The sequence below is a fragment of the Neodiprion pinetum genome, chromosome 4, assembly GCF_021155775.2.
Source record: "Neodiprion pinetum isolate iyNeoPine1 chromosome 4, iyNeoPine1.2, whole genome shotgun sequence".
Lineage (NCBI taxonomy): Eukaryota > Metazoa > Arthropoda > Insecta > Hymenoptera > Diprionidae > Neodiprion > Neodiprion pinetum.
The window spans coordinates 34,254,289-34,278,413 of NC_060235.2; the positions used below are offsets into that span (position 1 = coordinate 34,254,289).

Below are 24,125 nucleotides of genomic sequence, written 5' to 3' on the forward strand. Positions count from 1 at the left end.
GAACCCACGGAAGAGGAGATACGACTGTTGGGACGCGAGGTGCGGACCCAACTTGTAAAGTTTCGAGCGTACGACACGCGCGTGACGTGCCGGATCCTAGCTTTCCGAGTTAGGAATGCTGTTAGGGCAACTGATAGTAAATACGACCTATTAATAACCAGTTGATTCTCCGACAAGCGCGTTAGGCGGCTCTTAGTTTCTCTAGTTAGTCCGTAGCGAGTAGCGGGCGAACATGTCAACGTTTAAGAGCCATGTAATAGTTACTTAACTCCTAACTGAATTCGAATAAAAATACGACTGCATCATGTACTCTGAGTAGATTATTTGACAGGGATATTTATTACAGAGTAGAAAATTATTGACGAAAACACTTCTTTCAGCTGGGATATCGTTTGAGCAACGTGATAACCTGTGTGACCATCTATCAATTTCTTCAACACTGATTCAAATACATTTTCTTCGCTCGTCTCTCCTGCAAATATTTAAGTATATGACCGGTCCAGGGGAAAAACCACTTTAGATTATTTTTTATCGCGAACGAGTTAGAATATACGATTGTTTTGGCATCAGAGAGTACTTACAGGAAATACCACTATTGAATGGGAAAACCAGTACGAGTCCAAGATAAATCTACCAGAATTATTGCTTTCGCACGTAGTTGAAAAAACGAGAAAATAAACATTAATTTGCAATTCTCATGAAATCACTTCGAGTTGCTAAGGTGGTTCTTGCCCTCGACCCTTCATATGTTAATAGAAATTCTTCGGCGCTGTTGCATCAGGGATTTCTCGAAACCGCTGCAAAATCTGACGTGGGATGAAATTTATTTACTTATAATTTTTTCTCATTTGAATAATCGATAGCTTAATGATTTCTTCAAGTATTATTCGAAATAATTTTTTTTGCACATCACAACATTTCTGGTAAACAAGTCTATCGGATATCTATTTAACCTGTGCTTCTGTCGGGTTGATACGTTGAATATTGGCGGACTAAGAAAACATCGCTTTAGCTCTGGCATTGAGATCATTCCTTAAAGAAAAAAAAAAAAATATCTTCCAGAATTGTAGGGTCGTTTTTTTGTATTCATATATTTTGGTCAGCTTTCTCCGCACGGTGGTTGTGAGGTTTACATTACACTTGTTAGTCTGAAACTTGGAGGTTATCCAATTCAAGTAAACAAGAAAAATTAATGACCTGTACTGTAAGCGTTAAGATTGATATATCTGTATAATGTACTGTCAATAAGTGACGCCGTGGCAGGGAAAGTGATATCAAAAGCAATATAAGAATGAAACGAGCGGGGAAAAATCAGAGTTGCGTACCGCTGTCTACTTGTTACGGTCAATTCGAGCTTAATAGCAGACATATCCTAATTCCAGTCCAATAAAATATGCGCGGAATGTTGATTCTATTTTTCGTTCCGCTGATCGTCCTCGTGAAAACCGACATTCGACCGGAGGTTGCAATGCGAATGACCTCCCACAGTAGCCCGGAGCATCGTAAATATGTGAACAACTCCAGTCTTATAAGAGTGACTTCGGAACAGGATATCGTGATAAATGGCGCAGGCATCAGATACATTGAGCCTGGGGCTTTCAACGGTTGCGAGACGACCCAGACCCTCATGATGGCAGACAACAAATTGACTACCCTGGCAGCAGGCATGTTTCATGGTCTGAGGGACCTCAAGATGGTGAATTTTTTCAATAATACAATTATGGACGTTGCTAATGGAGCCTTTGATACTCTGCCAAATTTGTTAGAGTTGGAATTAAGCTATAATCGCTTGAGTGGACTTGAAGATGGCGTCAGAAGCGGACTGAAAAATCTGCGAGTATTGAAATTAAACGAAAATCCTTTTATCCTAACGAGAGATGGATTCACAGGATTGTCGACACTGAAACTGCTCGAATTATCTGGGGCGAATATCTCGGCGATTTCTCTGGGCAGTTTCGACGGCCTGGATCAACTTCAGCGGTTAGATCTTTCCAATAATAAGTTGACCGCTATTTCGAAAGCGTACTTTGAAACATTGGGACAATTAAAGGAACTCGATCTTTCAATGAATACCATTTCTACTCTTCGCAAACATACCTTCAGGGGACTAACGAAGTTGACGGACTTGTGGCTAAATGACAATCAAATTCAGGTTCTCGGCTCTGACAACATTTTCAAATGGTTCACAAACCTGAACAAGTTATACCTGAATGGTAATCCACTACTGATGTTCAACGTCGCAGTTTTTAGCAAGATGCAAAGTGTCAATATTGAGCCTGGATTTAAATGCGATCTATCCCAAGAAGTTCAGAAGAATTTCGCCAATGCAACATCTCACTGGCTTATTTGTAATAACTCTGATGGTTTTTTTTCACCTTATCACTGCTCCGCAATGTTCTCCGTTCTTTAATTGGAATAAGAATATCACACAAATTATGCGAATGTCATTTATTTGTATCGAGACTGTAATGCTACAGACAAAGAATTAATTATTGAGTTAATAGGTAAAGTCATATATCGTAGTAAGCCCGATATTTCATCAAATTTTTCAGCTGCAACAGCTGTGAAAGGCTGTGATAAACACAAAATAGGTCATTGTTTTTCGACGTGTTTATAAGTACGATGTATTTTTCTCGTGTCAATTTTGTATCTTACCATATTTATTGCTAATTGTAAGAAAAATATAAGTTATCACACATGTCTCATTTTACAATATCGTGAGTATGTTTGAATTAACCTCAAGCTGCAGAGATAAAAAAGTAAAAATAAAGGACGCTCGTATATGAAATGATAGTAATATTGGATACATTGAGTTCCTGTATGATTATATGTGTATCACCATAGTCGTTTATAATATTTTATAAATGAAGTGAATCGTAATAATATATGAACTTGTTATCTGGATGCATGCCACATTTGTCATTACCTGATAAACACAACGCTTCACACAGGCGTCCACTATGTTAATATTGTTAGGTTGAAGACATGGTACATTTACGCTCAAACATCTATCAATATTCTAATTCTGTGCAAGCGTAGCCACGTCAGTGAGCTAATTAAATAAAGCTAATATTCCGAACCTATAATATGAGATAGAAAAATTTATTCAGTCGATTTTTCAAATGCTCAATAGAATTATCGGATGAGTTCTAATCTTCAAATCTATCCAAAGAAATAAGACGTGATTCACATACTTCACATTGATCATGTGGACAAACGAGAAAAAAAGACATCCTTAAATATACGTATTGTACGTTTGTTGTACGTTTCTAAGAAGAAGAATGGATGAAAAGATACTTGTGGATCGAGGTGACTCAGTGTCTAATCATTAATTTTCTCGCAGTCGTATGGTTCCTGGTAATCACAATTGGTGCATTTGAATCTTCCCTGAAATGTGTTGAATTTCCTGACGATTGAACCGCTTACTCGGAATCCAGGTTCAATGGTAACGTTTTTCATTCGCTCAAAAGTGGTAAGTTCGACACTGCGAAAATCGTTGCCGTTGAGGAAAAGGGACGAAAGGTTTTCCAAACCATCAAACGCACCCGCCTGCAGCGTCGTCAGATGGTTTCCATTGAGCCATAGTGACTCGAGATTTCTGAGGTGTCTGAAGACTCCATCGGGGATTGTAGAGATGCGATTTCTGCCCAGATCGAGTTCGTTCACTTCACCTAGGTTGCGAAATACCTCGGCATTTACGCTAGATAGCAAATTTCGAGATAGATAAAGTAGATCCAGGTTTGGCAGACCGTTGAGGGTTCCAACGGGGATTTTGGTTATTCCATTTGCGTCAAGTGCCAAAGTCTCGAGGTGCCTCAGTCCTTTGAACATGTTCTTTTTCAGCACGATGCTATTGTTGGTCAGATAAAGCTCGTGCAGGTGCGATAGGCCCTTCCACGTGTGGTGATGAAAAGTCGTCAGACTGTTGTAGTCGAGTAGCAAAGTCTCCAAGCTAATCAGCCTGGAAAAACTGCCGTCTTCTATTTCACTTATGGTATTATTGCACAGGTCCAAATAAGTCAGTTGGTCCATGAATTGACAAAAGTTTATAGAAATTTTTGATATCTTGTTTTCCTTGAGGTAGAGAGAGGAGGCATTTCTAACATCTGCAAAAGCGTTATTCGATATTTCCGTGATACCAAGATTCTCCAAATGCAACTCAATATCGTCTATCGTTTGAACGGCCCTCACATCCACGAAAGAGACGCTATGGAGCTTGGTACCCTCCATGCATACGTCAAGGTTATTGTAAATCTGGCATTCCGTACTATCCGTAAAACCACTGACAAGTAATGCCAACCACAAAATGCCGAGTATTACCAGCGGTGACATGGCGCCGCAAACGCTCAGGATGCACTGAACTCACATGCTTCTACTGTTCCCACACAAGGGAGGCGTGGAGGCAGCTAAACAGACGTCCTCTCCCACACATGGTATGTCTAAGAGATACGCCCGAAGCCTTCACATGAATATAATGGGCATAATGCGTGTGTCGTAACTCGAAGGTTGTCTTCACGCCGGGTCGCGCGACGAAATGAGCTATTTCAAGCCTTCGGCATCACAAGTGGGAAAGTTAAGATTTCATTGCACCTTCCATCGACTGTAGGCAGTTGAACAGATAAAACATCACCATAGCCTGCTCCAGATTTGAACTTCAAAGTATTGCTTATCATTAAACTTTCTTTCGGCATATACCATATAGCGCTTACTGTGACAAGATCTAATCCGAACCGTAGCCCACTTTTGGTGGCACTAAAATTTTGATCGGCTCGAAACCTTTTATGTCAATTATATAACAAATCTGTGGACCATAGATTATTGTAATTTATCATTTTATCGATCTTTGGAATGTCCTCTTCTGGCCCGAGAAACCGAATCGAAATTACAACAGTGAAAACTGACTACCCATAGTAAACATATGTATACTCTCGTCTATAAATAAGTTATCTGAAGCTTTGAGAACTAGTGACTAACAGGGGGCTAATGCTGATTATTGTTGGTTACAAAAATGCGAGTAGAAGATAAGAAGGTCGTCTCACAGGAGTGCATTGATCGTCACGGTTTAGCGTCAGCTAAACACAGTCAGCAAGCAGTATCCATTGTCTTGCTACATTGAGCAAAGTATGTAGCAGCATGACGATATGGTACAATGAACGGGTAGTCCAAAGTGTAATCAGTCTTCATCAATCAGATGGGTAAAATTTCAGTTATAATAGTTCGTCATGATATGACTTAGAACCAGAATTAGTTTTTAATCGTGACAATAAAATCGTGCAAATAATCATGCGACAATTTTTTTACTGGCAGTGATCTTTGCATTGACCACGTGATTGAGTATGACGATACTGGTTTCAACCTATACTGCCGGAGACATAAATCACGGTTCTACGCACACACACACGTACGCACGCAAAGGAGAAGAAAAAAAAGTTCATGAAAGAGCAAGTGTCGAACACTTTTCTCTCTTTACGACTTTATGCAGTTTGCAGTAAACGCTAAGATGGTAGAAGTCACGGTGAAATGATTTACACGCTACCTACATCTGAGTTGACGTATACTTGTACGAACTCTGCGTTTGATTCGTCTGGCACTAGCGTGACTACAAGGAGAAAACTAGGGTCACAGAACTTAGGAGTAAAAGTTGTTGGCTTACTGGGGTACATGAACCTCATCGGTAAATTGCAAGTCCGGTAAATTTCACTGGTAGAAGGTCCTGGTGGTTTTGAAGGTTCTTCAATGGAGGTCTGCGCCCTACCTTCGCTGCAAGGACACGGGAGTTCGGGCATTTCTCAATGAGCTCAAGATCAAGATGAAGGTGGACGTAACTGCCACGGAAATGTTTTATGTTGATAAAACCAGACACTCGGTAATGTCACCGATACAATTAAATCTAGTAGGTTAAATTCGGATGAGTAAAAGTTGTAACGATGAATGTTGCTTCGCGAGAACTGTGCTCACGGACATTTGAGCGCTGACTCGTAGCCGTGGAAACAAAACTGTTGTGGATATTGATTTCCACACCCACCAGATATTATTTCTTGACATCAGGAAAACCGTGTGACAAGTATCCGTAGCATATGCAGCGATTTGATTTGAACTTGAGAGTGACACCAAGTTTGTTTCTCGGGAAACACTTGTGTGTGTAAGAATTTCATCACTCGATGCCAAATATCTTTGAATTGTACACATCGTTTACAGTATGCCTCAGGCGTCGACTGAAGAATATAAATACGGAAACCCCTGGGTAAATTTTTGTGACCAGTTTTTCGGCGGGCAAGTGGGCCCAGGTGGGCCTGAGAAATTTGGAGGGATCTACTCTATCGATTCTACCTAACGGGCTCGCACCGACATTCGTAGCAACCATAGTTTTTCTCTTGACCTCATTGATCGAAAATCAGCTAGCCGAATTCCGCAGTCTGGAAACAACCGCGCAGTAGATCGGACGGATGAAAATCGCGGTCCGCAAATTTCGAGTGCCAGGCTCTCTACCTCCTGGATCCTGCGCTCCGGATCCATTTCCTGGTGCAACTCGAGTTCCAGGACAAGTGCTCCGTGGTTTCTGCGCTCAAGATCCACTACCTGTGAAACTCGACTTTCAGGACAAACGCTGCGTAGTTTCTATGCTCAAGGTCGGCTACCTGGTGATACTCAACTTCCAGGACAAGCGCTCCGTAGTTTCTGCGCTCAAGGTCCACTATCTGTGAAACTCGAGTTCCAGGACAAGCGCTCCGTAGTTCTGGCTATCCAGGTCCTTGACCTGGTGACGTTTGACCTTTGGGACTAATTTTCCGTTCTGGTCATCCAGGTCCTCCACCTGGTGGATTTTGACATCCAGAAAAAGTGCTCCGTAGTTCTGGCTGTCCAGGTTCTTGACCTGGTGACTTATGACCAAGCGCTGCGTAGTTTCTGCGCTCCAGGTCCGCTTCCGGGTGAAACTCGACTTCCAGGACAAGGGCTCCGGAGTTCTGTCTGTCCAGGTCCTTGACCAGATGACTTTTGACCTTCCGGACTGATTTTCAACTTTACAAGTTCGATTATTGAAAACTTCTTGTACTATCGAACCAATATGCTTCAAAATCGAACGACCAAGATCAAAAAATTGCAATTGGTGAGTGGTTGGCATTGTATACATAGGAATAAATGACAATAACGTCGTTAGATTACAGCTAAAATTGCTGTGCGTAGTATTTCAAATCCATCAGCACTTGGCTGATTGTTCTGTGGTATTTTTTGACGAAATTTATTGTCGTAAAATCAGAATACGTTATACTTACATGCATGTGTAAGCGTGATTTGTAGCATTATATTGACAAAATTTCACGGGCAGATTCGGTTTGTGTCGCATGCACAAAGACAGTGTTCATTCTGTATACTGTGAAGCAAATACCAGGATTTTTGTGGACTCATCGTGCCCCAGTCACCCCTACAACTATGTCATCTGGTAAAACACTGACAACGAGTGAGCGAGCGCACGAGTACAAAAACCAGTTACACTAGGCATCCGACTTGGAACGAAATTTAGCGAGCGAGTGTTTTAAAACTAATTATTTTTAATTCGCGCGCCATTCTATTATCGATGTACCAAAATAACTCAAAAAACCGTGTTATCATATTATTTGTCTAGCTCAAACGTAAAAAGTAACAAATTTTACCAAGAAAATTCTCAACAAAAATGAATGTGATTTAACGTTTTTTTCTGAGATTTTTAGTTCATCAATGATAAAAATATATGTCAATTCAAAGTAATTTTAGTTTTTACATTCCAGACAAAGGTTACGCACTCCATCTTTCGTGCCAATTCGAGATTCCAGCGGTGAGGCGCTTCAATGGCCAGCTAATAACTTCGCCATTTTGCGACAATTGATGATAAGTAAAATTTTCTTGTACTGTCGAAATGTGAGTTAAAATACACTCGAAATTTTAAAAAGCTTCGTTAGTTATCTCCCATTAAAAAAAAATAGCCGACAATCAACGTTTCGCTTCGAAATTATCGTATTTGATTGATTTAAAAAAAAAAAAAAACTTTTGTGCACTTTTCCCGATCTTTCATATAGTAGCATTTAAAGTATCCGGTTTTCACTTTGAACCGACATGAAAAATATTTTTTCTCCATTATCTGACTTTATTATTGACCTTTTTTCGGCGTTACTTAAATATTTAGCTATATAATTATTGATTGCTTTCAGTTTTTAACCATTTGTATACGATAAAAGTACAGAATGAATAACAAATAATGAATTATTTTTATGTAAACCAATAAGAAAAAGCTATGTTCCTATTTGTACACGGTGAGTATAACATTTTTATAATATTGAATGGTAATTGTAATTTTATCTAAAATTTTTTGAACTTGTCGTGTTTATAATAGATTAAATTCTATAATTTTTTATAATTTTCTCATAATCTTCTTGGTGAAATGTGTCGATAAATAAATTACATTGATCCTTACAGACTATGTTTGATGAGTTCTAATACTAAAAATATTAATTAGTCTTCGAGGTATAACCCGAAGTCGTTAGCGGTGATCGTTGGAGGTGGTTGGCGGTGGTTGGAGGTGGTCGGAGGTGGACCAGGAGGAGGACGAGAATTTGTGCATGGTGAGTAGAACATTTTCATAATATTTAATGGCAATTGTAATTATATTTGACCTGAATTTTTTAAATTTGTCATGTTTACAATGAATTATTTCAATTCATTTTTCGCGCTAGCCCAGTTTCAGTAGCTATCAGTGCGCTAATAAAATTTCTATGATTTTTTACAATTATCTCATAATCTTCTTGGTAAAATGTGTCAATAAAAATATTATATTAATCCTTACACAATATTTTTGATGTGTTCTAATACTGAAAATATTCATTAGTATTCAAGGTATAACCCGAGGTCGTTAGCGGTGGTCGTTGGAGGTGGTTGGCGGTGGTTGGAGGTGGTCGAAGGTGGTCAAGGAGGAGGACGAGGATTTGTGCATGGTGTGTAAAACATTTTCATAATATTTAATGGCAATTGTGATTATGGTGGGGTCGGATCGGGTCGGGTAGGGCAGGGGGTAGGGTAGGGTAGGGGTAGGGGTAGGGGTAGGGGTAGGGGTAGGGGTAGGGGTAGGGGTAGGGGTAGGGGTAGGAGTAGGAGTAGGACTACCCTACCCTACCCCACCCCCACCCCCACTTCCTCCCCCTCCTCCTCTCCCTCCCCCTTTCCACTCCACTCTAACTCTTACTCCTACTTCTATTTCTACTCCCACACTTCTCCAACTCCTACACCTACTCCTGTTGCTACTTCTACTCGTTCTGCTACTCCTACTTTTACTCCTACTCCTACTCCTCGAGCAAGAGTAGCGTTCGGAAAATCTTAGTTGTGACCGACCTAAAGTCTCGCACTAATTCGTCAAATTCGAGCATTCAATTATTCTGTTAGCTGCAAGAGACTCACTATCTTCTACGTTTCCATCTTTTATGTGCTTTACTAAATCTCATCATTTCGAGAATAGACATTTTTATGCCATTCCATTTTCCATAATTAAATTGAGTTCGGCCCTGATTCAACCGAATCAGGTAATCTTAAGTAATAATAATAATAGCTACATTAGCGTTTTTAATAAATAATCATTGCAATCATTTTTAACATACATCAAAATCATAAAATAAACACTTTCAAACTTTCAATAATAAGATATCATTCTGAATCTACAAAGGCTAAGTGACCGACGTTCAACATCGTTCGATTGATCAACTCTTCCAAACTTGAGGTGAGGCCCTGGTCCAGAATTCTACCGACGCAGACCGACACGATCCGACGGCTCTCAATCTCGTCGACCGATTCACCTAAAGCTAAGTCAATCCGAGTGTTAATCTTCGAAATTGAACGAATTCTAGTTTCACCTTTATAATCAAAATTTACTTCAGTAATATTCATTCAAAAGCAAGTCTAGAATTGGTGGCTAGCTTCACTACCCCCAATTAAATCATACTTATTGTATTCCAGGAATTTACCAACGAGACTTAACAATAGGATATATAATTGATTGAAGATAATCTAAAAAGAGAGATACAATACAATAATCACGACCAGCTAGTTAACCATCGTTCAGAGTGAATGTTCTTGGTACCAAACAATAATATCCTCAAGAATAGAATAACACACGATTTGTATAAGCTTAAACACTTTATGAATTGTTACTTTCGGCTCTTATATCATTATCACCATTAATTGTTACCTGACATTTCAATCACCAAATCGAAACAGAATAAACTTCATCTTTTACCAGTTAAATCAAATAAAAAGAATTTATTTTGAACGACCTTTTTCCCATTTTTATTATTATAAAATTGCCTCAACAATTTAAACAAACCTCACAGACCTGTACAGGACTATAGCAACACGATCCTACAAATTACCGGCTTATCGAAAGGTAGGTCTTTTCTTTGTTTCAATGATTATTCATTGTCGTTGCGTATGAGCTTAATTATTCAATTATTCATTAACTACCACCGCTCAGTACACCCTCACCCCCACGTAACACAGGTTTTCGTTTTTTGGCTGTAACTTATGATGCGTTGATCGCAGCGTATTGGGGCTGCGCCCAATCGATTTCTCTCGCAAAATTACGTCGGAATAGTGCCTGAAAGAATTGATTCCAGCACTTTTCAAAATAGCGAAAATTTTCGCCCAAAATACAAAGGGGTTAACGTTCCTTTGTTTTTGACAGAAAAATTTTTCGTCTCAGAATTGATTCGTATGACTCTTACCCGACCAATTGGACCCCAAGGAACTCAGAAAACGCAGCGAAAAGAGCGTGGGATCAACAGAAGAGAAAATACGAAGGAAAATGCACCTGCTGAAAAATGTCGAAATCACAGGTTCTCGTTTTTTGGCTGTAACTTATGATGCGTTGATCGCAGCGTATTGGGACTGCGCCCGATCGATTTCTCTCGCAAAATTATGTCGGAATAGTGACTGAAAGAATTGATTTCAGCACTTTTCAAAATCGCGAAAATTTTCGCCAAAAGTACAAAGGGGTTAACCTTCCTTTTTTTTTGACCAAAAAATTTTTCGTCTCAGAATTGATTCGTATGACTCTTTTCCGACCAATTGGACCCCAAGGAACTCAGAAAACGCAGCGAAAAGAGCGTGGGATCAACAGGAGAGAAATTGAGAAGAAAAATACACCTGCTGGAAAATGTCGAAAATTCAGGTTTCCGTTTTTTGGCTGTAACTTTCAATGCGTTGATCGCAGCGTATTGGGACTGCGCCCAATCGATTTCTCTCGCAAAATTACGTCGAAATAGTGCCTGAAAGAATTGATTTCAGCAATTTTCAAAATCGCGAAAATTTTCGCCAAAAATACAAAGGGGTTAACCTTCCTTTTTTTTTGACCAAAAAATTTTTCGTCTCAGAATTGATTCGTATGACTCTTACCCGACCAATTGGACCCCAAGGAACTCAGAAAACGCAGCGAAAAGAGCGTGGGATCAACAGGAGAGAAAATACGAAGGAAAATGCACCTGCTGAAAAATGTCGAAATCACAGGTTCTCGTTTTTTGGCTGTAACTTATGATGCGTTGATCGCAGCGTATTGGGACTGCGCCCAATCGATTTCTCTCGCAAAATTATGTCGGAATAGTGACTAAAAGAAGTGATTTCAGCACTTTTCAAAATCGCGAAAATTTTCGCCAAAAGTACAAAGGGGTTAACCTTCCTTTTTTTTTGACCAAAAAATTTTTCGTCTCAGAATTGATTCGTATGACTCTTTTCCGACCAATTGGACCCCAAGGAACTCAGAAAACGCAGCGAAAAGAGCGTGGGATCAACAGGAGAGAAATTGAGAAGAAAAATACACCTGCTGGAAAATGTCGAAAATTCAGGTTTCCGTTTTTTGGCTGTAACTTTCAATGCGTTGATCGCAGCGTATTAGGACTGCGCATAATCGATTTTTCTCGCAAAATTACGTCGGAATAGTGCCTGAAAGAATTGATTCCAGCACTTTTCAAAATCGCGAAAATTTTCGCCAAAAATACAAAGGGGTTAACATTCCTTTTTTTTTGACCAAAAAATTTTTCGTCTCAGAATTGATTCGTATGACTCTTTTCCCATCAATTGGACCCCAAGGAACTCAGAAAACGCAGCGAAAAGAGCGTGGGATCAACAGGAGAGAAATTGAGAAGAAAAATACACCTGCTGGAAAATATCGAAAATTCAGGTTTCCGTTTTTTGGCTGTAACTTTCAATGCGTTGATCGCAGCGTATTGGGACTGCGCATAATCGATTTTTCTCGCAAAATTACGTCGGAATAGTGCCTGAAAGAATTGATTCCAGCACTTTTCAAAATCGCGAAAATTTTCGCCAAAAATACAAAGGGGTTAACCTTCCTTTTTTTTTGACCAAAAAATTTTTCGTCTCAGAATTGATTCGTATGACTCTTTTCCCATCAATTGGACCCCAAGGAACTCAGAAAACGCAGCGAAAAGAGCGTGGGATCAACAGGAGAGAAATTGAGAAGAAAAATACACCTGCTGGAAAATGTCGAAAATTCAGGTTTTCGTATTTTGGGTGTAACTTCCGATGCGTTGATCGCAGCGTATTGGGACTGCGCCCAATCGATTTCTCTCGCAAAATTACGTCGAAATAGTGCCTAAAAGAATTAATTTCAGCACTTTTCAAAATCGCGAAAATTTTCGCCAAAAATACAAAGGGGTTAACCTTCCCTTTTTCATTGACCAAAAATTTTTCGTCTCAGAATTGATTCGTATGACTCTTACCCGACCAATTGGACCCCAAGGAACTCAGAAAACGCAGCGAAAAGAGCGTGGGATCAACAGGAGAGAAATTGAGAAGAAAAATACACCTGCTGAAAAATGTCGAAAATTCAGGTTTTCGTATTTTGGCTGTAACTTTCGATGCGTTGATCGCAGCGTATTGGGACTGCGCCCAATCGATTTCTCTCGCGAAATTACGTCGGAATAGTGCCTGAAAGAATTGATTCCAGCACTTTTCAAAATCGCGAAAATTTTCGCCAAAAATACAAAGGGGTTAACCTTCCTCTTTTTTTGACCAAAAAATTTTTCGTCTCAGAATTGATTCGTATGACTCTTTTTCCATCAATTGGACCCCAAGGAACTCAGAAAACGCAGCGAAAAGAGCGTGGGATCAACAGGAGAGAAATTGAGAAGAAAAATACACCTGCTGAAAAATGTCGAAAATTCAGGTTTTCGTATTTTGGCTGTAACTTTCGATGCGTTGATCGCAGCGTATTGGGACTGCGCCCAATCGATTTCTCTCGCAAAATTATGTCGGAATAGTGACTGAAAGAAGTGATTTCAGCACTTTTCAAAATCGCGAAAATTTTCGCCAAAAGTACAAAGGGGTTAACCTTCCTTTTTTTTTGACCAAAAAATTTTTCGTCTCAGAATTGATTCGTATGACTCTTTTTCGACCAATTGGACCCCAAGGAACTCAGAAAACGCAGCGAAAAGAGCGTGGGATCAACAGGAGAGAAATTGAGAAGAAAAATACACCTGCTGGAAAATGTCGAAAATTCAGGTTTCCGTTTTTTGGCTGTAACTTTCAATGCGTTGATCGCAGCGTATTGGGACTGCGCATAATCGATTTTTCTCGCAAAATTACGTCGGAATAGTGCCTGAAAGAATTGATTCCAGCACTTTTCAAAATCGCGAAAATTTTCGCCAAAAATACAAAGGGGTTAACCTTCCTTTTTTTTTGACCAAAAAATTTTTCGTCTCAGAATTGATTCGTATGACTCTTTTCCCATCAATTGGACCCCAAGGAACTCAGAAAACGCAGCGAAAAGAGCGTGGGATCAACAGGAGAGAAATTGAGAAGAAAAATACACCTGCTGGAAAATGTCGAAAATTCAGGTTTTCGTATTTTGGGTGTAACTTCCGATGCGTTGATCGCAGCGTATTGGGACTGCGCCCAATCGATTTCTCTCGCAAAATTACGTCGAAATAGTGCCTAAAAGAATTAATTTCAGCACTTTTCAAAATCGCGAAAATTTTCGCCAAAAATACAAAGGGGTTAACCTTCCCTTTTTCATTGACCAAAAATTTTTCGTCTCAGAATTGATTCGTATGACTCTTACCCGACCAATTGGACCCCAAGGAACTCAGAAAACGCAGCGAAAAGAGCGTGGGATCAACAGGAGAGAAATTGAGAAGAAAAATACACCTGCTGAAAAATGTCGAAAATTCAGGTTTTCGTTTTTTGGCTGTAACTTTCGATGCGTTGATCGCAGCGTATTGGGACTGCACCTAATCGATTTCTCTCGCGAAATTACGTCGGAATAGTGCCTGAAAGAATTGATTCCAGCACTTTTCAAAATCGCGAAAATTTTCGCCAAAAATACAAAGGGGTTAACCTTCCTCTTTTTTTGACCAAAAAATTTTTCGTCTCAGAATTGATTCGTATGACTCTTTTTCCATCAATTGGACCCCAAGGAACTCAGAAAACGCAGCGAAAAGAGCGTGGGATCAACAGGAGAGAAATTGAGAAGAAAAATACACCTGCTGAAAAATGTCGAAAATTCAGGTTTTCGTATTTTGGCTGTAACTTTCGATGCGTTGATCGCAGCGTATTGGGACTGCGCCCAATCGATTTCTCTCGCAAAATTATGTCGGAATAGTGACTGAAAGAATTGATTTCAGCACTTTTCAAAATCGCGAAAATTTTCGCCAAAAGTACAAAGGGGTTAACCTTCCTTTTTTTTTGACCAAAAAATTTTTCGTCTCAGAATTGATTCGTATCACTCTTTTCCGACCAATTGGACCCCAAGGAACTCAGAAAACGCAGCGAAAAGAGCGTGGGATCAACAGGAGAGAAATTGAGAAGAAAAATACACCTGCTGAAAAATGTCGAAAATTCAGGTTTTCGTATTTTGGCTGTAACTTCCGATGCGTTGATCGCAGCGTATTGGATCTGCGCCCAATCGATTTCTCTCGCAAAATTACGTCGAAATAGTGCCTGAAAGAATTGATTTCAGCGCTTTTCAAAATCGCGAAAATTTTCGCCCAAAATACAAAGGGGTTAACCTTCCCTTTTTTATTGACCAAAAATTTTTCGTCTCAGAATTGATTCGTATGACTCTTACCCGACCAATTGGACCCCAAGGAACTCAGAAAACGCAGCGAAAAGAGCGTGGGATCAACAAGAGAGAAATTGAGAAGAAAAATACACCTGCTGAAAAATGGCGAAAATTCAGGTTTTCGTTTTTTGGCTGTAACTTTCGATGCGTTGATCGCAGCGTATTGGGACTGCGTCCAATCGATTTCTCTCGCAAAATTACGTCGAAATATGGCCTGAAAGAATTGATTTCAGCACTTTTCAAAATCGCGAAAATTTTCGCCAAAAATACAAAGGGGTTAACCTTCCTTTTTTTTTGACCAAAAAATTTTTCGTCTCAGAATTGATTCGTATGACTCTTTTCCCATCAATTGGACCCCAAGGAACTCAGAAAACGCAGCGAAAAGAGCGTGGGATCAACAGGAGAGAAATTGAGAAGAAAAATACACCTGCTGGAAAATGTCGAAAATTCAGGTTTTCGTATTTTGGGTGTAACTTCCGATGCGTTGATCGCAGCGTATTGGGACTGCACCTAATCGATTTCTCTCGCGAAATTACGTCGGAATAGTGCCTGAAAGAATTGATTCCAGCACTTTTCAAAATCGCGAAAATTTTCGCCAAAAATACAAAGGGGTTAACCTTCCTCTTTTTTTGACCAAAAAATTTTTCGTCTCAGAATTGATTCGTATGACTCTTTTCCCATCAATTGGACCCCAAGGAACTCAGAAAACGCAGCGAAAAGAGCGTGGGATCAACAGGAGAGAAAATACGCAGGAAAATGCACCTGCTGAAAAATGTCGAAATCACAGGTTCTCGTTTTTTGGCTGTAACTCATGATGCGTTGATCGCAGCGTATTGGGACTGCGCCCAATCAATTTCTCTCGCAAAATTACGTCGGAATAGTGACTGAAAGAATTGATTTTAGCACTTTTCAAAATCGCGAAAATTTTCGCCCAAAATACAAAGGGGTTAACCTTCCCTTTTTTATTGACCAAAAATTTTTCGTCTCAGAATTGATTCGTATGACTCTTACCCGACCAATTGGACCCCAAGGAACTCAGAAAACGCAGCGAAAAGAGCGTGGGATCAACAGGAGAGAAATTGAGAAGAAAAATACACCTGCTGAAAAATGTCGAAAATTCAGGTTTTCGTTTTTTGGCTGTAACTTTCGATGCGTTGATCGCAGCGTATTGGGACTGCACCCAATCGATTTCTCTCGCGAAATTACGTCGGAATAGTGCCTGAAAGAATTGATTCCAGCACTTTTCAAAATCGCGAAAATTTTCGCCAAAAATACAAAGGGGTTAACCTTCCTCTTTTTTTGACCAAAAAATTTTTCGTCTCAGAATTGATTCGTATGACTCTTTTCCCATCAATTGGACCCCAAGGAACTCAGAAAACGCAGCGAAAAGAGCGTGGGATCAACAGGAGAGAAATTGAGAAGAAAAATACACCTGCTGGAAAATGTCGAAAATTCAGGTTTTCGTATTTTGGCTGTAACTTTCGATGCGTTGATCGCAGCATATTGGGACTGCGTCCAATCGATTTCTCTCGCGAAATTACGTCGGAATAGTGCCTGAAAGAATTGATTCCAGCACTTTTCAAAATCGCGAAAATTTTCGCCAAAAGTACAAAGGGGTTAACCTTCCTTTTTTTTTGACCAAAAAATTTTTCGTCTCAGAATTGATTCGTATCACTCTTTTCCGACCAATTGGACCCCAAGGAACTCAGAAAACGCAGCGAAAAGAGCGTGGGATCAACAGGAGAGAAATTGAGAAGAAAAATACACCTGCTGGAAAATGTCGAAAATTCAGGTTTCCGTTTTTTGGCTGTAACTTTCAATGCGTTGATCGCAGCGTATTGGGACTGCGCATAATCGATTTTTCTCGCAAAATTACGTCGGAATAGTGCCTGAAAGAATTGATTCCAGCACTTTTCAAAATCGCGAAAATTTTCGCCAAAAATACAAAGGGGTTAACCTTCTTTTTTTTTTGACTAAAAAATTTTTCGTCTCAGAATTAATTCGTTTGACTCTTTTCCGACCAATTGGACCCCAAGGAACTCAGAAAACGCAGCGGAAAGAGCGTGGGATCAACAGGAGAGAAATTGAGAAGAAAAATACACCTGCTGAAAAATGTCGAAAATTCAGGTTTTCGTATTTTGGCTGTAACTTCCGATGCGTTGATCGCAGCGTATTGGGACTGCGCCCAATCGATTTCTCTCGCAAAATTACGTCGAAATAGTGCCTGAAAGAATTGATTTCAGCACTTTTCAAAATCGCGAAAATTTTCGCCCAAAATACAAAGGGGTTAACCTTCCCTTTTTTATTGACCAAAAATTTTTCGTCTCAGAATTGATTCGTATGACTCTTTTCCCATCAATTGGACCCCAAGGAACTCAGAAAACGCAGCGAAAAGAGCGTGGGATCAACAGGAGAGAAATTGAGAAGAAAAATACACCTGCTGGAAAATGTCGAAAATTCAGGTTTTCGTATTTTGGCTGTAACTTTCGATGCGTTGATCGCAGCGTATTGGGACTGCGTCCAATCGATTTCTCTCGCAAAATTACGTCGAAATATGGCCTGAAAGAATTGATTTCAGCACTTTTCAGAATCGCGAAAATTTTCGCCAAAAATACAAAGGGGTTAACCTTCCTTTTCTTTTGACCAAAAAATTTTTCGTCTCAGAATAGATTCGTTTGACTCTTTTGCAACCAATTGGACCCCAAGGAACTCAGAAAACGCAGCAAAAAGAGTGCGGGATCAACAGCAGAGAATTTACGACGGAAATCTTCCAATTCTTGGCTGTAACTTTCGGCCTGCTGCTTTTCACGGCTTGAGGCTATACGCAATTGATATCTCCCGCAAGATCACATCGACGTAGGGTATCAACAAACCAATTCTATCATCTCTCAAAATCGGCAAATGTCAGCCTGAAAAATTTCAACGGCGCAAATTTCCATCTTTTTTTTGCGCTTCTGGAGCCAAAAACTCTCCGTTTCGTCATTTTTTCGAACGATCCTTTGTAGACGAATTGGACCCTAAAGAAATTCGAAAAAGGCCGTCACAATGTGTGGGAAATAAATGCAAAGACAGACGAGCAAATTTTTGATCATTTATTCATTTCAATCCAGGTTGCATCAAGTACTAATGATAGAGTATCATTCATGTTATGTTCTGCGAAAGAGCATTGCACCTGCACGCAGGTCATTACTTGAGTAATACCTCCAATTTACGATAATCACTGCATCACACAATATCCCTCATTTTTAGCATCAAATAACATTCGTTGCACTTTTTCTTTCTGACGTAATATTTAGATTTATTATTTAATATTTAATCATCCTTTTGCATTGCTATGTGACCTCGACTGTAATATATTACAGTTCACTGTATCGTACAAGTTACGTTCCATACTGACACTCGATGGATGGTTGTAGAATTCGCACGCAAACACTATTTACCGGTGCAAATCTAGATATTTAAATTGATGACATGAAATTTTGTTTCAAACTCACAGACCGATAAAATGTATTAATCATTTTCAATCACACACGCCACAAAATTCACTATCTATGCGGCCTAAAAGTCAAACCCTAATGTTAGGTTACTCGCCACACATTTTTGTCACCAGCTGACATCGAACAGGCGTCACCATCATTTTCAGGATCGATTTCTTCACGCGTGACAGAAGAATGTAAAGACAGTTGCCCCTTATGGGTTTTGGTGTGACAACCGAAAATCGTCGTGTGCTTGCGCCCCCAGAGATGTTCCAACGGTAGAGTTGAGAACTTATTGCAGAACATCAGAGAGTTGACGATTTCGACATAATGCTGGCTGTTTTCACTTCTGATCCTACTCCTACTGCATCAAATCTCTCTATCTAATAAAAAAGTTCTGAACAAATGAACTGGTAAAAAAGATTATAATAATAGTCATCCTCGTCCATCTTGCTGTCCTCGTATTTCTCGTTCTCCTCCTCGTCCACCTTCGAACACACCCAACCATCGCCAACAACCTCCAACAACCACTGATAACCACCTCGAGTTATACCTGGAATAGTAATAAATATTTTCAGTACAAGAACACATCAAAAATATTGTGTAAGGATTAATATAATTTTTTTAATGACACGTTATACCAAGAAGATGGAAAAAATTATAAAAAATGAAAGAAATTTTGTTAGCGCATTGATAGCTACTGAATTTAGGCTTGCGCGAATAACGAACTAAAATAATTCATTAAAAACATGACAACTGTCAAAATTTTTAGATAAAATATAAATACAATCGCCATTAAATAGTATAAAAGTGTTTTATTCACCGTGCAAAAATCTTCGTCCTCCTCGTCCACCTTGTTCTCCTCGTCCACCTCGATCAGCCGCAACCACCCCTTACCACGTCCGACCACCTCCAAACACCGTCAACCACCTCCAACGACCACCGCTAACCACCTTGGGTTGTACTCCGAATACTAATAAATGAGCGTTTGTCCCGGAAGTCGAGTTTCACCAGGAAGCGGACCTGGAGCGTAGAAACTACGGAGCGCTTGTCCTGGAAATCAAGTTTCACCAGGTAGTGCACCTTGAATGCAGAAACTACGGAACGCTTGTTCCTGGAGTCGAGTTTCACCAGGAAGCGGACCTGGAGCGTAGAAACTACGCGGCGCTTGTTCTGGCAGTCAAGTTTGCACCAGGAAGCGGACCCGGACCGCAGGATCCAGGAGGTAGAGAACCCGGTACTCAAAATTTGCGGAGCGCGATTCTCATACGTCCGCTCTACTGCGCGGTCGTTTCCGGACTGAGAAATTCGGATAACTGATTTTCGTCTATGTAGATCAAGAGAGAAAAAATTTTGGGTGACGTCACTTTCTGAACATCCCAACATCCAAAATTTGGTTTCGAACTTTAATATTATGTATGTATGATGTACGATGTATGATGATTTTAATTTTCACATTTCAGACAAGAAATGCGCACCTTATCTTTCCTGCCGATTCCAGACTCAAGCGGCTAGGCCCTTCGATGGTCAGCCGTTGACTCAAGATATTCTTCAGTTAACGGGTCAACTAATAATAACGCTGCCGTCCTGCTGCAGTTGGATGATAAAAATTTTGCTCGTACCTTTCAAATGTGTGTTAAAATAAACTCGGAGTTTTATGAACCTTCGTGCTTTCCGAGGTTTTTTCTCTCCCTGTGAAAAAAAAATCGCCTACAATCACCTTTTTAGGCCTTCAAATCAGGACACTGCGTTAAATATATACCGTCTCACATACGGAGCATTCATTTCATCTCGATCAAAATTAGCGCATCCGTGATGTATTACACTTACTCTCAACTTTTTTTTATACGAACACTTTTCGAAAACAATTCTGCTTCTCTACCCAACGTAGATACTTCACTTGCCACTAGCTAAAACAGCATTTCGATTCTATGCCTACGAAAATTCAAGATCGAGAGAGCAAATGAAAAGTTGTTGGAATAATTATGAATATTAATGTTATGGAATACATCGAGCGCGTGTCGAATAGAATCCTATTTCGAAATGAATAATTCTTCAATTTTCATATTATAGCCGTATTATTGTAGATAATATAATTTGTCTCCTGGAAAATTATGAAAGTTACAGTATGCATTACGTCTTAAACGTAAATGGATCATCTATATCAATATCGTACATGGACCGCATATCCATATATACTTTTTGGTCTCTGCATCATTATTACATCTGATCCATTATTATTTATGATCTATGTATAAATTCTTCTCTCGGGTACTTATACTTTAATTAAATCACTGATTTGCTACGAATTTCGGAAGAAATTTATTCTCATTATTAATCTCTTGTTTCACCGACAAGTTGGTAAGTAAACACAGGCAAAGTACTGGCTTGGGCTTACCATTGCGAAGACTGTGTTGCTCGGAAGGTGAATGCAGCCAGCATCATGTCGAAATCGGCAACTCTCTGATGATCTGCAATAAGTTCTCAACTCTGCCGTCGGAACATCTCAAGGGGCGCAAGCGCATGACGATTTTCGGTTGTCACACCAAAGCCCATAAGGGCAGCTGTTTTTATATTCTTCCGTCAACGGCGGTGAGAAGCGTTTCAACTTCCCCGGCGAAAATATTATGACATATTTTCCCCTTTCATGATGAAATTTGATGATTGACAGGTTGTTTACGATTCCAGATTTTAAGAGCTTTCATTCAAACTCTACATCAATACGATCGATGCACGGACAGCTGAAATATACCAGTTTTAATATCGTCCAAATCGTCAATTCGATCAAGAATATTTGTTCTTCGATAATTCTCTAGACTAGATACATGACGTATGCTTGAACTATGTATATGCCATATTAAGCTACTAATAGCTGCGAGAAGCTTACGGAGACAGCACAAGAGGTCGCGTGTCCATTGTTCGCGCTCAGGCAATTTATGCCTGAGATGATGCTTCAACGTCGATTTTTAGGCAGAAGGAACGGTAAGATATAATAATAATTAGAGAATCCGTTGTCTATGGCTGGCTAGACTCAGGTACCTACACGAACTGTTAGGGTCGAGGTATCCAAAAGCAGCTAGCGATAGATAAATAAATAAACTCATATCAAGGACATTAACACGTGCATCAGTTTCGAGTCAGAAAACAGTGATGTCCTCTCAAACATGACATTCTCAGATTTCAACTTATCAATGTACAGACAAGTCACATCCAAATGATAGGGATCACAATGGAAAATTGAATGCTCAGAAAAAGAACACTCATCACCCGAGACATTTGTACAAACCAGATACAGTATATTACAGTTGAACACAGTATTTCAAAATTTTATTAGCCGATGGCGTAAAACTATCATTTTCTTTTCCAATGTGGATGTTTAGTTATGTAGATACCGTAGTAGTTTAATGAAAAATAATTTGGTTCGTCTTTTTTCGTTCAATTGGCGAATTTGAAAGCAAATTAAACAGATTGGGGAAAGGTACGGTATGACACGACCCATGCAATTGAACGAAAATACAGTCATGTACATCTCAAGTTTATTTATACACATGGGTATTATGTGAAATTTTCACAACTGTGAAATTCAGACAACATAATTCAACTTTTGTAATCATTATTTGTAACGGAAGACGAGAAATACGACGTTATCATTTTAAAACGCTCAACTTTATGTACATATAAGATAAGCAGGCATTTCAAGCCATGAAATCCAATGTAATTACTGGTGAATAATGAATTTAATTTGTAGTAATGAAATTGATACAATAGAATATTTGAATTTGACATCAATGTCAAAATAACTTGTTGTTAGTGGAGCATTGCATTTCATTCAGGCAAGACGTCTGTTTGAATAGAAAGTGTTCTTCCTCTTGAGCACAACTGTAAGAATGTCTGTAAGTGTGTTTACATTTTGGAATCTTACGCTTCTGATGCGAAGCCCGTAAGACAGTCAATGACCGTCTAATAATTGAAATGCGGATATGCATTATCATTAATCACGAGGACTTTTCATTGTTGAAGATATAAATTTGATAAATTTGATAAATTTGAAAGACGTCTGTTTATTTCAATAGTCAAGGCAGGTGGTAGAAATAGAGATTTTTGCACTAGCTAAGCTACAAAATTTTATTTTATTTCATTTCATCAGTACCTTTTACAAATATGTGGTGTAAATGTAGTTTGACACAGCTAGTTGCCCTAGTTACTGGGTCAACTACAATCCACTGAAATCAATGTAATGAAGTAAACTGTTTAGTCTATATTACAGAGAACAAAAAACAAAAAACTAATCTGTATTGTCATCATCACCATCTAAATATTATAATAAAATAAATTGATGACATTACAATTTTGGAAAAATTTACATGGATGTCTGCAAATATTCATCGAAAAGGAATACTGCAAGAGATGCATCAGGAGCCGAAAAGAACCGCTTGAGATCATTAACATAACCAGCCAAGGTGTGCACAGTTTTCGCTTGCCGATTGAAGAATCTCTCTTCCAAATAATGAGCAACGGATCCATCTGCCTCAGTATGCTTTGCTGTTTCTGCATGTATTTTCAAAGCTTCGTCTGCCAACTTTTTGTAGTTATCCAAAACATTGCTCATACTGTCAAATTCTGACAGATTGTCTTTAATCTGCAAAACCTATTACAAACATAAATATGCAAAATAAAATATGCCACATTATAACAACTCGTGTAACAGTTATTGAAGTAACAATATCACCTTCGTTGAGAAAAATTCGCTCACCTTTGCGTCATCGTCGCTCCAGAACTTAGCTTCATCATTAAAGTTCATGTTTCCACCACGCTGAGTGATAAAGTTGATGAGATCTTTTGCGTCATCCCATGCTTGATCAGACAACTTTCTATAGAAACCTTTGAATCCATCACGATTACTCATGAAATTTCCAAAGTAACTAGACATCAGCAAGTATTTGAAACTTGCCTCAATCTGAGCATTGGCATATTGTTCGAGCTCACTATGTATTTTATCAAAGTGTCCATATGTGGCATTACAATTCTTCAATGGAACATCACCTGCAAAATAAGTAACAGAAAATATGAATAATATTTATTAACTATATATTAGGTAATTATAATAACGCAAATCGAGTTTCAGCTCATGATTATTTGTCTTTCTTTACCACAACTGTCAAATAATCGTTGTAGTGACTGAAATTTGTATCTCTGTACGAAGTTAGTTTGAATGAAAGTTATTATAAAATAGTAACGTTACTTGAGTGATGACTTTTGCTACATATCTCATTGACATTTCTGTAACAATAAGTTGCTGAAGCAGCCACCATCAAGGTGGAAAGAACCACGAAAACTTTCATATTAGCTGAAAAATGAAACAATAAAATGTTAATCTCACAATCAAAATGTTACTGTTTATGAAATAATTCGAAAAACCCATTAGGCTAACAGCTTCAATCGTAAAACTTCCCACTATTCCAGTTATTTGTTGAAGTAAAAATTTTTGGCGAGAATTGAAGATTGTTATCCTGGTAAAAAAAACCCTACCGATAGCCCAGCCAATTTTTCTGAAAATT

The 24,125-nt window shown here is 39.1% G+C and overlaps 3 protein-coding genes and 1 long non-coding RNA gene across 4 annotated transcripts; 2 read left to right on the top strand and 2 right to left on the bottom strand.

Moving 5' to 3' along the window:
* Window positions 1–1,136: 1,136 nt before the first annotated feature.
* LOC124217917 (leucine-rich repeat-containing protein 15-like) lies at window positions 1,137–3,086 on the top strand. The gene has a single exon (XM_046624084.2). It carries the CDS (start codon window positions 1,394–1,396, stop codon window positions 2,408–2,410), a length of 1,017 nt encoding a protein of 338 aa, XP_046480040.1. The 5' UTR covers window positions 1,137–1,393; the 3' UTR covers window positions 2,411–3,086.
* LOC124217918 (chondroadherin-like) lies at window positions 2,377–4,347 on the bottom strand. The gene has a single exon (XM_046624085.2). The coding sequence runs from the start codon at window positions 4,330–4,332 to the stop codon at window positions 3,322–3,324; it is 1,011 nt and encodes a 336-aa protein (XP_046480041.1). The 5' UTR covers window positions 4,333–4,347; the 3' UTR covers window positions 2,377–3,321.
* A 4,070-nt stretch (window positions 4,348–8,417) lies between these two features.
* Window positions 8,418–10,235, top strand: LOC138190824 (uncharacterized). Its single transcript, XR_011176920.1, has 3 exons — window positions 8,418–8,597; window positions 8,861–8,966; window positions 9,689–10,235. It is a non-coding gene; the product is annotated as an uncharacterized lncRNA (long non-coding RNA).
* A 12,443-nt stretch (window positions 10,236–22,678) lies between these two features.
* On the bottom strand, window positions 22,679–23,966 carry LOC124216514 (ferritin light chain-like). Its single transcript, XM_046621086.2, has 3 exons — window positions 23,810–23,966; window positions 23,321–23,610; window positions 22,679–23,215 (listed from the first exon to the last, which is right to left on the bottom strand). The coding sequence occupies exons 1-3, from the start codon at window positions 23,907–23,909 to the stop codon at window positions 22,928–22,930; spliced, it is 678 nt and encodes a 225-aa protein (XP_046477042.1). The 5' UTR covers window positions 23,910–23,966; the 3' UTR covers window positions 22,679–22,927.
* Between the last annotated feature and the right edge of the window lie 159 nt (window positions 23,967–24,125).

Excerpts from the sequence above, each read along its gene's own strand:
- LOC124217917 (XM_046624084.2), top strand. The coding sequence starts at position 1,394 with ATGCGCGGAATGTTGATTCTATTTTTCGTTCCGCTGATCGTCCTCGTG.
- LOC124217918 (XM_046624085.2), bottom strand. The coding sequence starts at position 4,332 with ATGTCACCGCTGGTAATACTCGGCATTTTGTGGTTGGCATTACTTGTC.
- LOC124216514 (XM_046621086.2), bottom strand. The coding sequence starts at position 23,909 with ATGAAAGTTTTCGTGGTTCTTTCCACCTTGATGGTGGCTGCTTCAGCA. Across the intron at positions 23,611-23,809 it reads TAGCAAAAGTCATCACTCAA|GTGATGTTCCATTGAAGAAT; the intron begins GTAACGTTACTA and ends CTTATTTTGCAG. Across the intron at positions 23,216-23,320 it reads GGAGCGACGATGACGCAAAG|GTTTTGCAGATTAAAGACAA; the intron begins GTGAGCGAATTT and ends TGTTTGTAATAG.